Source organism: Caloenas nicobarica, chromosome 10 (assembly GCF_036013445.1).
Source record: "Caloenas nicobarica isolate bCalNic1 chromosome 10, bCalNic1.hap1, whole genome shotgun sequence".
NCBI lineage: Eukaryota > Metazoa > Chordata > Aves > Columbiformes > Columbidae > Caloenas > Caloenas nicobarica.
In genome coordinates this window covers 19860642-19876150 of record NC_088254.1, presented here as the reverse complement: position 1 = coordinate 19876150, position 15509 = coordinate 19860642, and the positions used below count along the sequence as shown (strand labels likewise).

General features: G+C 38.2%; 1 protein-coding gene across 2 annotated transcripts in view; it reads right to left on the bottom strand.

The window, feature by feature from the left end:
• Window positions 1-15509, bottom strand: part of LRRC28 (leucine rich repeat containing 28) — a 53961-nt gene that overhangs the window by 15820 nt on the left and 22632 nt on the right. For both annotated transcript variants that reach the window (XM_065641629.1, XM_065641630.1), the window contains one exon: window positions 4708-4914. In XM_065641629.1, the coding sequence (XP_065497701.1) occupies window positions 4708-4914 (207 nt within the window). The remainder of the gene's footprint in view (window positions 1-4707; window positions 4915-15509) is intronic.

Sequence of the window (15509 nt, the reverse complement as noted above, 5' to 3'; positions counted from 1 at the left end):
TATCCTACAATGAATAAAAATATTGCACTACCGAGGCACTATAACGCCATGAAATATTGTAAGGCTGGAAAAGAATCACCCAATGAAATGTGAAGCAGACAGCATGTGCACGGCACACCTACCGCTCAGAGAACATCGCCCCGTGGTGCAGAGCCAATTATACCACGAACAGAAAACCATGGGTTGCTGGGTAGCTTGAATGTGCTACTGTTATTAATTTAGAGAATGGAAAAAAAAAATTAACAGAGGCTCATCTTGCTCATTTCTACCCAGATGTATGCAAATGGACTGAAAATCAGGCAAGTCAAAAAAAGCCCTAAAGCTGTTCTTTTCATATGCATCGAGGGGGGAGTCGGGCTGCATCTCATCTCTTCCCTCTGTCTTTATCGTATGCTATGTTTAGATTCTGAGTTCTGAGTTGACTGTATTTCCTAAGTAATTAAAGCAAATTTTTGGATGTTAGACAAAATATCTCAGTAGGAAAAATTCAATTCCCAAAGCCAAATAGCCTGTAACTATAAATGTTCCTTTGATATAGTTTCTTTGCGTTAAATAACCAAGCATCTCCTAGTCCCCAAAAGATTTTTTTTCCAGTTTCAAACACTATCCATAAAGTTTAAATTTAAATAAATCATCACTTTAAAAAGCTCTTTGTATCCCATGCACATTAATTTTTATGTCTTATATCAGTCAACAAATATTGTTAAAAAAGTTCTCTAGAAAACATGCTTCTGAAGAACTCTGTAAAAGAAGGAAGCTGCCCATCTATGAAAAGGCTCAAGCTACAAAGAAGGTTTTCATGTGGCTTTTGCAAGCACTGTACTGTGTCTAAAACATTTCCACTTTCCTCCTTCCAGGCTCCCAGATCAAAGACCTTTCTCCCAGAAATGACCAAATGCCATGAGTCCTGAACAAACCCCAATTCTATTTTTTTTCTTTTTCCTCCCCCCCCTTTTTTTTAACCTCAGGGCCCTGGCATATGCATTCCACATGGCTGAAGATGGAACAAAAGCTCTTGTGTGTCTGCACTGATGCTCTTTTAACCATACTGTGAGGGCATGGACACAAAAGCAGCATATACTGAGGTAGAATAAGACCTTTGTTTAGTGTGCACTGATAATTACTAGACCCATTTTCTAAACAAAAAGTACACATAAACTCTCAATGAAGTGATATAACACTGAATATTTGCTGTCATAACATACCCTGTACTGCCAGCACACTTGAGATTTTCTGGCCTATTTTAATTCTATTTGTACTTTATTACATAAATAATTTTATTTTTGCAATGTCATCAGATTGAAATTTCTGCTTGCAATGGAATTTGCTTTCAGGCATTGGAGCATTTGGAAATGGTAAAATTTTAAAGTTAAATTTCTATCAAAGGATAATTTATATTTTAAGTAGATTGATATAAAATGTTCGGTAGTTCCATCTGCCATTCAAGAACACAATTCCTAAGACCATTTATTAGGGCAGCAAGAAAGCTAACAATAACCGGGCTGTCCAGGATAGAGTTTCCACTTTCCACACCCCCGCCCCAAATAAATTTATGAGGAAGGCCCAAAGGCTCAGATCCATGCAGTCTTGTTTCTTTGAATGTAGACTGGAATATTCAAGAGCTGAAAAGTAATAATTAAAAAAAAATACTAGCATATCCAAGAATTAAGTGTATTCTGCAAAACAAATGACTAATTCATTATTGTTTACCGATCTGCTTGTTCATTCACCAGTTCTGAAAATCAGAGAGTGGCATCGGGTATTTTAATTGTATTTTGTAAAATTGATTCAGAGTGTTACACTTTTTTTCTTAAGATGCATCTCCCTTAAAAGAACGTACAGGACAAAACAACTACATAATACCTCTCCAGCAGTGCTGGAATGGATCTTACACTGATCAGTCTGGGAACAGGAAAATGCGGATTTCCATTACACTCAACAAGAGGCTCCACTGGCAGCTAAGAGGAACATACTTAGATGAGGAAGAATGGATTCCTTGGCATAGTAGATGTCAACCACCATATGAAATAAATAAAGCCACACTTTAAAAAGCATTAAGCAATATGTTCCAAACATATTTCTTCTAACATAGACATGTCTAATAAAAAAAAAAAAAAAAAGAGAGAGACAAAAACCCCATTCTGTCAGGAGATTAATAAAATGTCTGCTTTTCTACTCATCTCCCTAATTGGAAAAAATCATTTGACAATTCTTGCTTGAATATCACTTGTAGATATTTCTGCAGTATCTTTCACTGTTATTTAACATCCTTACTCACAGCCCTTAACTAGTAAAGTTAGATACAATACACACAAAACATCAGCCAATATGTGCAGCTAGCAGAAATAATGCTACGTTTATGCTTTAACTTCAGTAATTGTGTAGTGCTGTACACCAAGAAAAATATTTTCCTATACAACAGAAGATAGATTTAACCTTTTTGCTTTTCAATGCATTAACTCTCTTCTACTTTATTTCATCACATCTTGACCACTCTGAAGCCTTCTGATTCTTCAGAGGAAGGATTAAACATTTACATTTCTACTGTGCTCCTTTTCCTCTGAACTCTAGGATTTATGATTCAGCTTCATATCCACAGATAGCAAATTATCTCCAAATGTTCACCAGTAAGTCACTATTAAGAACTACTGAACAAGGTCAATTGACAGTCTTTGATGTTTCCTGTTATTTTAAAAGTTCCTTTTGAATGTTTTGAATTTGAGTCTAAAAATAAAGAAAAAAGAAGGTGTGTCATTATATTAGAGATTTATTTCCTCCTTTTGAACTTGAAACACTTCAGCAGATCTATGGCTCATCCAGGTCACAGCTCACTCACCGATAAGCTACTAGTGCGAAAGCAGCAAATCTTTTACTTTTTAATATTTCACATCTCATCTTACTGAACAGCATCTTATTTTTGCAAAATCGAAAAGATTCAACTTCCCTGTCTCATGAAGTGGAGTTAGAAATATTTGCCAAAATAGGTGAAGTTACTTTGCTTGTTTTAGTTAGTACTGTGGAATCTGGATGGTGCGTCTTGGCACTCGTCTTCTCATTTATATAACGACATATGTTGGGACATAACCAAAACACTATGTTTGGAGACATTATTTGCACTTACTTTCTAGTAATATAAATTAAGGTGCTAAGAAAAGCAGAAAGACATCAAACTTCTTTAAAGATGAAATTGCTAAGGCTGAAAAATTAAGTTAAACCTATAAAAAGTAATTAATTCAGAAATTATTATCTCATTTTCAGCCACCTCAATTTTCAGCTTCTTTTCGATGTGGTTATCGTAACTTCATCTGCACCTAATTAACACCAAACTCTGACTGTACAACAACTATTACTGGCTATTCAAATGACAAGGCAGATCTGCATGAGTGACTGGATTTCAGCAGAGATTAGCCTGTGGCAGGGCTAAAAGGTAACAAACTTGTGGAAGAGGACTTGGTTTTCACAAACAGAATAAACAGTCCACACTTGATGACAACACAACTACTTCCACAACAAACCACCATGCACTGACTGCACCTCCTGCTCGTGAAGACCTGTGTCCTCATTTTGGCTGGGATAGAGTTAATTTTCTTCCCAGTGGCTGGTATAGTGCTGTGTTTTGTGTTGAGGATGGGAATAATGCTGATAACAGAGGGATGTTTCAGTTACTGCTGAGCAGGGCGTACACAGAGTCAAGGGCTTTTCTGCTCCTCACAGCACCCACAGCCTGGGCTGGGGGGACAGGAGCTGGGAGGGGACAGAGCCGGGACAGCTGATGCAGCTCACCCAAGGGACATTCCGGCCACACAGCGTGTGCTCAGCATAGAAAGCTGGGGGAAGAAGGAAGGAAGGAGAGGACACTTGGAATAATGACCTTTGTTTTCCCAAGTAACTGTTCCATGTGATGGATCCCGGCTTTCCTGGAGACAGCCGAACACCTGCCTGCTGTGGGAGCGGGGAACGAATTCCTCGTTTCGCTTTGCTTGCATGCGCAGCTTTTGCTTTACTTAGTAAACCATCTTTATCTCAATCCACAGGCTTTCTCACTTTTACCTTTCACATTCTGTCCCACATCCCTCTGAGGGAGAGTGAGCAAGTGGCTGTGTGGTCTTAGTTGCCAGCTGGGTTTAAACCGCAACAACCTGTTTCAACATTTCCAAAGTGTTGAGAGAACGGCAGATAAACTCCGTGATACTGCCATGGAAGTTTTGATGGATGCCTAGACACAGCGCAAACTAAACCCTTCGCTAGATTATGCAGCACTGACATTCCTAATGATGAAAAACAGTTTCTGTGGAGTTACTGGGATTCCATGGCAAGTTTTAAACCCTAGCTGAAGAATCTTAGTTAAATCATCAGATCCAGCAAACAGAAACAGATCATTACCCAAAGTGGTGGAACTCAGATTACATAGTACTATATTTAAACACAACATCATTTAAACTTTTTCCCCTCTCAGTTAGCTAAAAATAAAGTAAATTTGATAGATGGTCTACTGCTTTAAAACAGACATGAAACCTTAACCTGCATATTTTTTCACTTATTAGCATATTTTCCAACAATATGATCACTGTGACAACTCTATAAACAGAGTTTGTATGGCTTAGCATCAAAGAAAATTACTTGTTGAATTTTTTTTTTCTTTTTGGGATGGAAAGTTTGTTTTCCTTCTCTGAGCCACCCCCCAGCCCAATGATGGTGGTGACTCACCGAGTGGCAAAAACGCGAGGCGGTTCCCAGCCATGGAGAGCTCGTTGAGGCTTGGTAGTTGGCAGAGGTGGCGGGGAACATACCACAGGTGGTTTCGGTCTGCAGTCAGGTACTGCAGCGAAAGGCACATGTGCAGCCTTTCAGGTAACGTTATCAAACGGTTGGTTGAAATGTCCAGCGTTTGCAGCTCCCTCAGGTCTCCAACCTCTACAATCCAAACAGGCGGCATGGAGAATTAATAGAATTATTTTCACAAACAAGACCACAAGAAAATATCTCACATAAATCAAAAACAAAGGTCATCAGTTAGCTGTGCTGGTTTTCTCTTAATTTACTGGTCTATCGATCCGTGCTCAGAACTGATACTTATAATCTCCATCATCTTCATATTTCAAATCTTTTTGATGAGGTACAACTATCGGTTAAGCAGTATGTTTAAATATGAGATCTCTCAAGATAGAGCATTCCTGAATTGTGACAATGACTACTGTCAGACATACCAAGTAAGTTCCTGGTCCTAAATCAGAACTAGGAAAAAACCCCAAAATAAAAAAAACTCACATTAAATAGCTTGTTGTTACTGAGGGTGTTTTGCATGAACCCAAACTCATGCAAATTTCTTTTTTTCTATTTAAGGATGCAAAGCTTAGATGTACCTTACTTAAAATTCTCTTGCAACAAGACTTACAAATAAATGCACAGCAGTTCTTGCTTAGTGACAGTCTTTCACCAAGCATGTTTAGGAATAACGGCTCTGTCTTCATAATACAATTCAAAAGACCTAGTTTAAATTAGAAAAGAAATTTCTTAATAACCTGCGAGTTATACTGTTATGTTATATTGTAGGGAAATATTACAGTAAGTTCTAACCTATAGTTGCAATAATTACAGTTTCCAGAGATTTTCTTTTTTAACATTCTAAGAATTTTAAAAGCACATTTTGTATTTTATATAGTATCACACTATTTTTTTTATGTAGGTAACAAATGAAGTTCTTAAAGAGTCTGTAAGATGTGATCATGCAACAGCGTGAGTTCCTTGTGTCTGTGGGACCAGGATGCATTTCTCTAAGGACTGACTGACAAATTTATTAAGCAGCTCCACAGGTTGTCTCATTGTTTATTTCGTTATTCTTTTACAGTTACTCCAAAAATTGGATTATTCTATACCTTATTTTCCCCAAACATGGGGAAACTTTTGCTCTGTGTTTTAGTACTTTACAGCAATAGAACCAGCTCACGAGGTGCTTGGTGCCCCTAATTCTTACTGCAGTTCTCAGCATCTTGCAGACCCAAATGTACTTTGCTCTCGGCTAAATGAAACCAGCTCTTGCATCTGATAGATGCTACAACAAGATTCACTGGAATTTTCTACACTGAGAACACCAGACAATCTACACAATCCACAATCTGCACAATTTACCGCTCTATCACACAGATTTTTTTTTTTAAATATATAAATAGGGTAACACTGTTTAAGTTAAAGCTAAACGGAGCCTGCTGTGCCCTTAAGCTCTCTCTGCAGCAGGAGCTACAAAACTTGCTATTCCCCGAGCTCAAGGTAGCACCCTGTATTCAACCTCCAAAGAAGAAAACAAAACTCAAGGTTAATTTCAAGCTGTCTTCTACACAATGGGAAAAAAGAAATGGCAAGTCTGAAGTTGACCTTAGGAAAAACTGCTATAAATGTTACTTTCAAAACTGAAAACATGAACAGGAAAAAAAGGGAAGTTAATTATAATTCAGTATTAGAGATTTTCAGAGAAGTACTAATTAAACAAAATGTGTGTGCACATTTAAAAGGAGTTTCTGCCCAGTGCAAACAATCCCAGCATTAACTACAATACAGAATCAACACCACAGTATATCCATCCTTTTAGAAAATATTAGTGACAAAAGCAGCTGCTACACACAGATGACCACATTCTTCAAACCTCTTAGCTTCGATGCCAACAGGAATCATAAGCTTTATTTTAAAAGTTTCCTTTTTACTACAAGATTGAAAATGAATGGCAAAAGCAAAATAATCACTACTAAATAGCAAAAGACTACTGTTGCAAAAGAACTGCAGTAGAACTCATTTTTAAAGAGTTTTAAATTCATCACAAACAAAGCCATATGCTTGAAAACAGTGACAGGAAAAGAGCCACCTACATTCAGCCAAACCACTGACCACATGCAGTCAATAACAGGCCCAGCTATTTTCATGCACTAACCTTTTTCTCTGCCACTAAAAACAGTTTTCTAATTCAGTTTAGGTCCAAAAACCCATAAATGTTACGGTTGGCAAAGCTGGCAGAGTTTCAAAGGCATTGCTAGAATGATATGTTTCAAATCTAAGAGGAAATAAAAGTATTCTCACTTTATCCTTCATCCAAAAAACACATACTTGCCCAAAACTTCATCCTCTCTACCTTAATCTTCCAATGCATACCAGATGTAAACATCCACTTTCAACATATAGTGCCATATGTTACAGAAACACCCACTGACCCATGAAGAAGTTAAAGTGTACTCCAAACAACTTTAAAGTGCCATCACATTAAATATACAACACGCAGCCTCCCCACCAGAGTGTTGAACGCTCATTTTGCAGAACATGCTCAGACATTTACTAATAACACTAAATTGGCTTCAGTCTCATTAAAGGAAAACAATAAAGAGGAATAACACAAAATATAAACAGTCCACTAGTAAGTTTTTCAAGCTTTCAGTTACTAAATACTATTACCCATGCTTTAAAAATCCTGCAACATAAATACTGAAGGATGCCTTGGCTAACAAACACAGGGAAAGACGTACAAATCTCTCTCTTGCTATCACCTCAGCAAGCACTAAGGAACATGAAAGGTGGACTTTGGAAATTTCAGGAAGACCCAGAAAAGAAAATAGCTATTCTCAAATAAAAAGAACTGACAAAGAAGGGCCTTTTATTCAGAAGTTCCATCCCCCATCCCTAAGAAATAGACAAGCATTATATCTTGCCATTAAACGGCACTGAGTTCCAATTACAGTCAGATGAAATTCATAAATGTGTAATTTCAAATTTGTATTAGCTGTAGGATTAACACTATCAAAATCAACATGGCAGAGCACTGAGACCCATTTTGACATCAGAAGCCAGAAAAGAAACAAAAAAATTGTCAGTACCTTTGCTAAACCTCTAACTCAGAAAAACCTGAGGCCAAAGGTGAAGTTCTTGCCCGATTCTTTGGACCCAAGTGTTTCAGCTGCATCCATCTGCATGAACTGCTGCTGTCACATATAGCTGGGCAATTCTATGGCTTGGCCATATGGTACAAACGTGTTCGTGGCGTAGTACACGCAAAGTGGCTGACAGACTGTAAATTTACACACTATCCTACCTTACGGAGCTTGATCGCAGGCTTATACCTGGAGTTCTGCCTACAGCCTCCTCAAGGTGCTTCCAGTGACACAGATGTACACATAAACACTGCAGCCTGTATTCTAAGACTGCCAGCGCTTGAGTAATTTTCATCCTTGATAATACGAAGATTGAGAAGTGATTACTGTGGCTCCAAAAAGCAGCCTTTGCATTCTTGGCAACAGCTTTCCCAGCCACTTGGAGAAAGGGACAGGCAACCGTCATCATACACGTTTGCGTTTTCAAATGAAAAACTGCCAAATAAGTTTGTCTCTCAACACAAAGAGAAAAGAAACACCAGCATACCTTTGTATTGTAAAAAAGAATGCAAAACCTTGAAAGAATTTCAGGAAATTTCCAAAATTATTGACCTTCGAACAAAACTGACTGTATTTATATAAACACACCTAGCATGACGAAAAAAGAAAAAGATTTTTTCTGATTCAGGTGGTATAAATACCAGTTTTTAAAATTAATCCCCATGGTTTTACATGAGGGAAAAGAAACCATCTGGAAGTAAGCAGCCTATACAACACACAATAATTGCCAAAGGCAATTTAAACTTCCTGAACCTTCTGCGGGTACAGGCCTCACCAACTGCATAACTCAAAAATAACTTACCATTTTCTTTACATTTCAAGAGCAATTCCACCTTTCCTTGTTGGGCCATAACCCAAAATTTCATCCAAAGATATATGAAACACATCCACAATTGGATTTGAGTGTATGGAAGGCATGGATTTACTTTAAACCAAATGTTATCCGAGTCTTTCCATCCAAGTAAAAGAAAAAAGGGGACAGGAAAGGGCTACAGACCTACCTGCATAAGAACGCACCTCAAAGCAGGATTTAAAAGAAAGCAGAGAACCTACAAGGAACGGAAAAAGGGACTGATGAGCAAAGAGAGCTGGCACTTGGAGGTCAGGCTGCAGAAGTTCAATGAAAACTGCCAGGAGGCCAGGAAAATGGGAGCTCGCAGACAAACAAAAGGTTTCTCAACAAGAAATAAGGAGAAAGAAATGAAGAACTGGTGTCAACAAGGGCTAGAAATCAGGAGGACAAACCAAATATTGAATTAGCTTTTTGCATCATTTTTTCCTGTAAGAATAATGCTGCGTATGAGGGCAGAGACAGAATACCTCAGGGAACAAAGACAAAGCACTGAAAATTACCACATCCATTACTAAAATGAAATGAGGCTACTAAAAAATTTCCATCCCAGAACACTGAAAAAATGGGTTATATATCAAAATTGCAAACTCAGGCACGAGGATTCTCAATGAATAGGACATTTTCTGGACTAGCAGCCTAGGGTCGGAGAAGAAATGCAGAACCTGTGTTCCAAAAAGCCCTGTTAATGTGAACTCAGCACTCCTCAGTGTCTTACAACACCTGTTCTAAGGGAAGAGCAACCAAGAGTAACCAATGACTAGAACATACATAGAAAGGAGAATGAAAATGCAACCCAGATCTTTCCAAATGTAAATTATGTTACACTGGCTTATCTTTCTTTGATGAAATTTCTTGGTTAATGGCAACACACCAGTATCACACCTCATGGCAAATTAGTGGGATGGAGAAAACATTACTAGTCGGGGTGTTCCTCAAAGGTCTACTTTGTTTAGAACTTCCATTTTGTACCTTGGTAACAAAAATTGCTAGGTTTTGGTTTGCTATCGACACAAGCATTTAAAGTACTGGTAATATGGTAGAGAACCAAATTATCATAGAGGAAGAAGATCAAGAACTTCTAGAATTAACTGACTGAAATGAAAAGTAACAGGAAATAAGCAGGGTAAGAAAGTGCTGCAAGTCAGGCCTCTGACACAACGAATAAAGAGAAGGATTCCGAGCTGGGTATCAGGGGTGTCAAGCTAATATTCACCGGGCGCAACATCAGCCTCGTGGTTGCTTTCAAAGGGCCAAATGTAATTTTAGGACTGTATAAATGTACCTACTCCTACATTGAGATCTTGCAGACATCCCTGCTCTGAGGATAATGAGCCACCAGTGAAAATAAGGCAATTTGTGTATGTAGCCAGTATTTTATCAGGAGCAAGAAGGTATGTTAACATAGCTTTGTATTGCAGGCAATGATGGTCTTGTTACTATCATACAAACATTTGCATCTAACACGCCGCTACCAAAGGGTTCTAGCACAGAGGTGAACCTCCCTCGTCCCACCATCCCCTCTGTAACCCCAGCAGCACGTTGTTGTCCCAAGATTGCAGGACACTGTACTAAAAATCTTTGCTATATACCATTGAGTAATGTCTGCCAGCCTGTGGCACCCACAGGGACACGTTCCTGTGAATTCTTCCAGAATCAAGCGCTGTGATGTCCAGCTGCGATTGTGAAGCACTGGGCTTCACACACCCAGTGATCCCTCTCGATCCTGGGGTCTAAAAAGAAAGTTGGTTGCTTCAGGAAAGGAATAGAAGGTGCTAGAAGTGGCTGCCATACTTCAATCTTGACACGTTGTTTTAATCGACTTCCATGAATCTGAGTACAGGATGCATTTTCCTATTAGAGCTGTAAAACCATGCAATGGTGAGCAAAAGGTAGTTTAAGTCTTTCAGACTTACAAAGCTTATTACTTGTCCCATTTGAAAAAAATGCAAGCCTCTACACATGCCTGTGAATTTGAATTGTGATCCTATTATCAGTTTAAAACTGTATTGGACAGGAAATATAAGTTTAAATCACTATGAGCTTGAGGGAAAAGATCTCCTTTAGATCTGCTCTGGGATGTCTCAGGAGGACTTAAATAGATTTTAAGATGGTTAAAACAAATTAAATAGCCTATTATACATTACATTACATTTATGGTCCTACCACACAGCTCACATTTCATAGCCTATAAAAACTAAATTTTCTAGCACAAATTGGCACTTACGATAGACCTATGCCATCTTCAAACAAGGAGGCTTGACCGTAACTGAAAATTGGTTTAAATAGATTTAAGGACAAAGAAAGGGGGAGGCAAATTGAATCACATTTACATTTTGACACTGCTGTATGCAGATCTTCTACTATATTTTGTGAGAGAGCTTGAAAAATGTTCTGTTTCTTATGCCAAACAGACCTGAAGATGATTTTTTTTCCTTGTATTTTTCCCATGTAGGCTAATATGTGCTCAATATTTTAAGGGGAAAAAAAAGAGGAGAAACTGCAAGAGATGTTGTGATAGTGCAGAAACTATTTTATGAATAACCCATTTTTAGATCAGGTGCTGAATGAGAGTTCAAACCTGTAAATATTCTATGAAAAAAAAGCACACCTCTATCCCAGCTGATCAAACTGGAATCTATTACTTTTAAAGCAATCCTTATGGTTGCATTTCATACAAATAGTCTGGCTGGAAACAAAAGGAAAAAGATTTTTCGGGGGCAAGACTGTCTTTGTGAATGAACATAGTCATGTAAGTAATACCTCAAAAGATGTTCCTGATTCTCAGTTTCAGCTACTTCAGACATAAACTATACAGACTCTTCTCCAAGACACTTAAGGGGCAGACAAAACCCAAAACCAAGTGAAAAATACATATTTCTACTGAACATACCCAAATAGAACGTTCTTTTTCTCAACCTTGCTAAATGTCATATGCAAATTTAGTACCAAACCTTATTTATTTTGTACCATCATTCACAAGGAAAGGTGAGAAAAGTGGCTTTCTAAAGTCCAGTCTTGCTAAATGGTAATTCTAGTTCAGCTAAAAGCCGCTGAAAATGGACATCAGGCATGAGGGTCTTGTTAAATCGAACTCATCTAAAGGACAGTGGTCCCCGTCTTTCACCACAATTAAGCTTAAATTAAGAAAACTGGCAGTGTTCTGTATCTCATGGGTCCAGCACTTTGTTCCTCAGCATCAGCACTGAAGCACCAGACAGAGAGCACAGAGGCGGAACAGTTATTAAGTTGTGCCCCACATTGCCCCTTGATGCAGGTTTGGAATTCCATTTTCTTCCAGAATCTGATGGCCTCAATGAGAACAGTCAGAACAGATCAGATGGTAAAAATACCAGAAATTAACGCGCATGAGAAAAGTGGAAAAGGTGGGTGAAAGGGCAAGAAGGGAAAAAAATTGTTTATGCACAAAGGTAACTCGAGGCCATGAAACAATCAGGTTTGTTGTCTGTTTGGTTTGGGGTTTTTTGTTTGTTTGTTTTAGGTGTTTGGTTTTTTGGCTTTTTTAGAAGACAACCTACCCTTTCATTTTGTTCTAGTGTACTCTGCCTAGTACCTTACTGCCCCACAGCAAGGTACTATTGCTGCACAAATAGGTCCTAGATGTGAAATTACTGTATTAATATTATTCTATGGTTTTATTAAAATGATATCCCAAATTTTGGATAGAGGAGCCAAAACAAAGTGTGAAGAGACAGAATGGTACTTTGTCAAGTATATTGCATGAAAAACTCTGCTAGCACCTTAGGGAAAAGTCTCTTATTTAGGAAGTGATGTATTTTTGCTGTTGTCTTTACTTTGAGGAGCAGCTGTTTTTCTTTTTGTGTTCCTGGGTGGTACGGACATAAACAAATGTGACATGAATAAAGCATGAGACCTGTTAAGTTCCTCTTGTTTTGTTTATGTCTTACCATCTTTACTGCCGCGCATCGTCTGCAATTCACTGTGCACTAATATTAATACATGGGAGGAGAGAAAAAAGCCTTCCAGAAAAACTCTGTGCATCAAATGAAGAGCTAATGATTTGAACTGAAGATGCTGGCCAGACAGAGATGACTACTTAAGTGCCCTGCTTTGATTAAGTACAACAAACCAGTAGTAGTCTAAAATGAAGGCAAACAAAATGAGTGTCCTAAGGAGAGGTTAAGGGTGGCTCAGGAAGTCACAGAGACAGGGCAGGTCCTGGCTGTAAATTCTCATACCGCTTTTTCCTTTCTTCTTCTTCAAAGGAAAAACCTCAGATTAACACAACAGACTGGCCTCTGACTAACACAGATTAGTAGCTCCTAAGCTGTTACTACACTAGTGTCTAAATAATCCAAGCAAAGACCTACGTGTTGTGCCTGTTGCTATCAACTGTTTCCGATCAACTCAAAAGAGACACATCTTTCTTCTTGTTCTTGAGGTTCATGGGGTTCTTTTTCTCCATTCCTCTCCAAGAACTAAATGCATAATAGAAGCAATAGTCCAGGTTAGATTTCCATCTTGCAGTGGAAAAGTATTTGCTATATTAAGCCAAGTTATGCTCACTTATCTTACTACTGGGAGATACCAAAGAACCCTGTTCCCTGAAGGTAAACTCTGCCTCCATAACAAAACAATGCAGCTACAAATTTGAGTGGGATGAGGGTAAGGAAAAGAATCCAAGGAAGAGCTTTAGTTTGGAACCACGCTTACAGTAGCAGAGTCATCATATTTGTTTTTCAAAGGAATGCTAATGGATGAGATGGTCTTAACTGGTCCTATGAAAATAAGAGTTCTTCCAGGCCACTGGAAGTTACTACAAATTGCAACAGTAATTACAGGGGAGGGACTGGCTAAACATTCACAGGAAATATTCCCCTTATAACAGAGGAGCATCTTTCTCAAATGTGAGCTGTGGACTCAGATGTTCTTTTCTAGCAGTAACAGGAGCTTCTCTTGCTCCTCATCTGTGCTGAGTGGTGTCCGACCGGTCAACTCACCACCTGAGAGGGGCAGGCAGGAGCTACTACCATGACGTGGTTACTACCGAGAAAATGGTACAGACCAACTACTAGCAGTTCCTAACGAAGATTATCACCAAATAAAGAAGACGTCTGACTTCAAAGCACACCAGCAATGTCCTGATTTCCAAAATGCTGAGAGCAACAGCAAGCCTTGTCTTAATCAGGGAAGATTCCGCTGTTTAGTGTTCCAAATCAGCACAAAGGAGACAAGCAGGGCTTGCAATTAATACTCCAACCCCTCAACTCAGCCATTCCTAACTGCATTCCTTTAGGTACACAAATAAGTAGTCTTAGACCATAAAGATCTCAAACATTAAATAATTACCAACCAGAGTATACTTGCAGTCGCTCAGTATCAAAGCCTTCCATAAAGAATGACAATTTAATGCAGATTTGAACAATGCTAAGTTAAACATGGGGCTTTATTTCAAATACCACTGCAATAAAATTAAGATAACTGAAATACAGGTATCAAACTCTGTGTGTGTGACATGAACCACAGCAAAGTTAATCTCACATAATACCTGCAGTTCTACACATTCTCTTTAAAGGCTTTTTCCATTTAGATTTAGTGTCAGTAAATGATGCATTTTATTTTGCCTATTTATTTAATAGACTAGCTCAGTAAAACAAGGATGTCGATAAGAAGCAGTATTTTAACTCTCTCACAATGGTATGTATAAAAGAAAATTATATTTGGCCAGCGAGGTCACAATGGAAATCAATACATTGCAATATTCTTCTATTGCACAGCACTAACAATTTGTGTTTGTTCACTTTCAAAGACTGAATGACTTTGTTCTCCAAGCTTCCCTGAGCACTTAAGTACTACTAGTAAATTGCATTTGCTTAATGCACAAGTAAAATCAACCACCCGTTAATGTAGCTAATCACTGTACCTAACTTACAGGGAGCTTAGGGAAAGAAAAAAAAAAAAAAAATCAACAAGGGAACCGAAGAGACAAAAGTACATTCACAGATAACTTTATAAGGACTTAAGAGTTTAAGGGGAACAAAAGTTACCTTTTAACACCCAACCCTAAAAATTACAAAAACTAAGCTTCAAGAGCTATTTTTTTCCTGTCACAAACGTTAGTTTGGTGTAACAAAAAAGCCTCACGAAATTTTCAAATTAGTAAGAGGTTTTACATGAAAAATGAGTAGCAAATTATTTTAGTTAACAGGGAATTTTCTTCTCAAAACTAAACAGCTGAAGTGGCTCTTGAACTAACAACTACTGAACGTCATGAAGAAGTTTGCAGCCACAGCAGATACACACCGTCCAACTTTTACCAACCCTGTTATAGTGGTGAAGGAGACAATGAACTGCAGGTTTCACCCTTTATTTATTTATTTTAAAACAAAGTCAGTAAAGGCAGTAAGCATGGAGATAATCCTCCTGAAAAGCTGATTTGGCTTGTATGGCTTCGTCTTTGCTTACAACCCTCCTGGAATAAGCCACTGCAGCCAACCAAAGTTAGAGGCCTTTGGCACCAGAGCACACTGAAATCAGTACGGCATTTCTAATGTAAACCTGGAATTTGCATAGCAGTTACTACTGCCATTTCCTTTTTCACACATTTACAAAATGATGAAAAATTTCAGAGAAAAAAGACCCTCAGTTTAGTATCAGCTGAGGTTCTTTGAAAGCCTGACTAAACACTATTGAACAGATTGTCTGTATTAAAGACGTTTTCACACTACAGAAACACAAATACCATTTGTATATGAAACACATCTTTC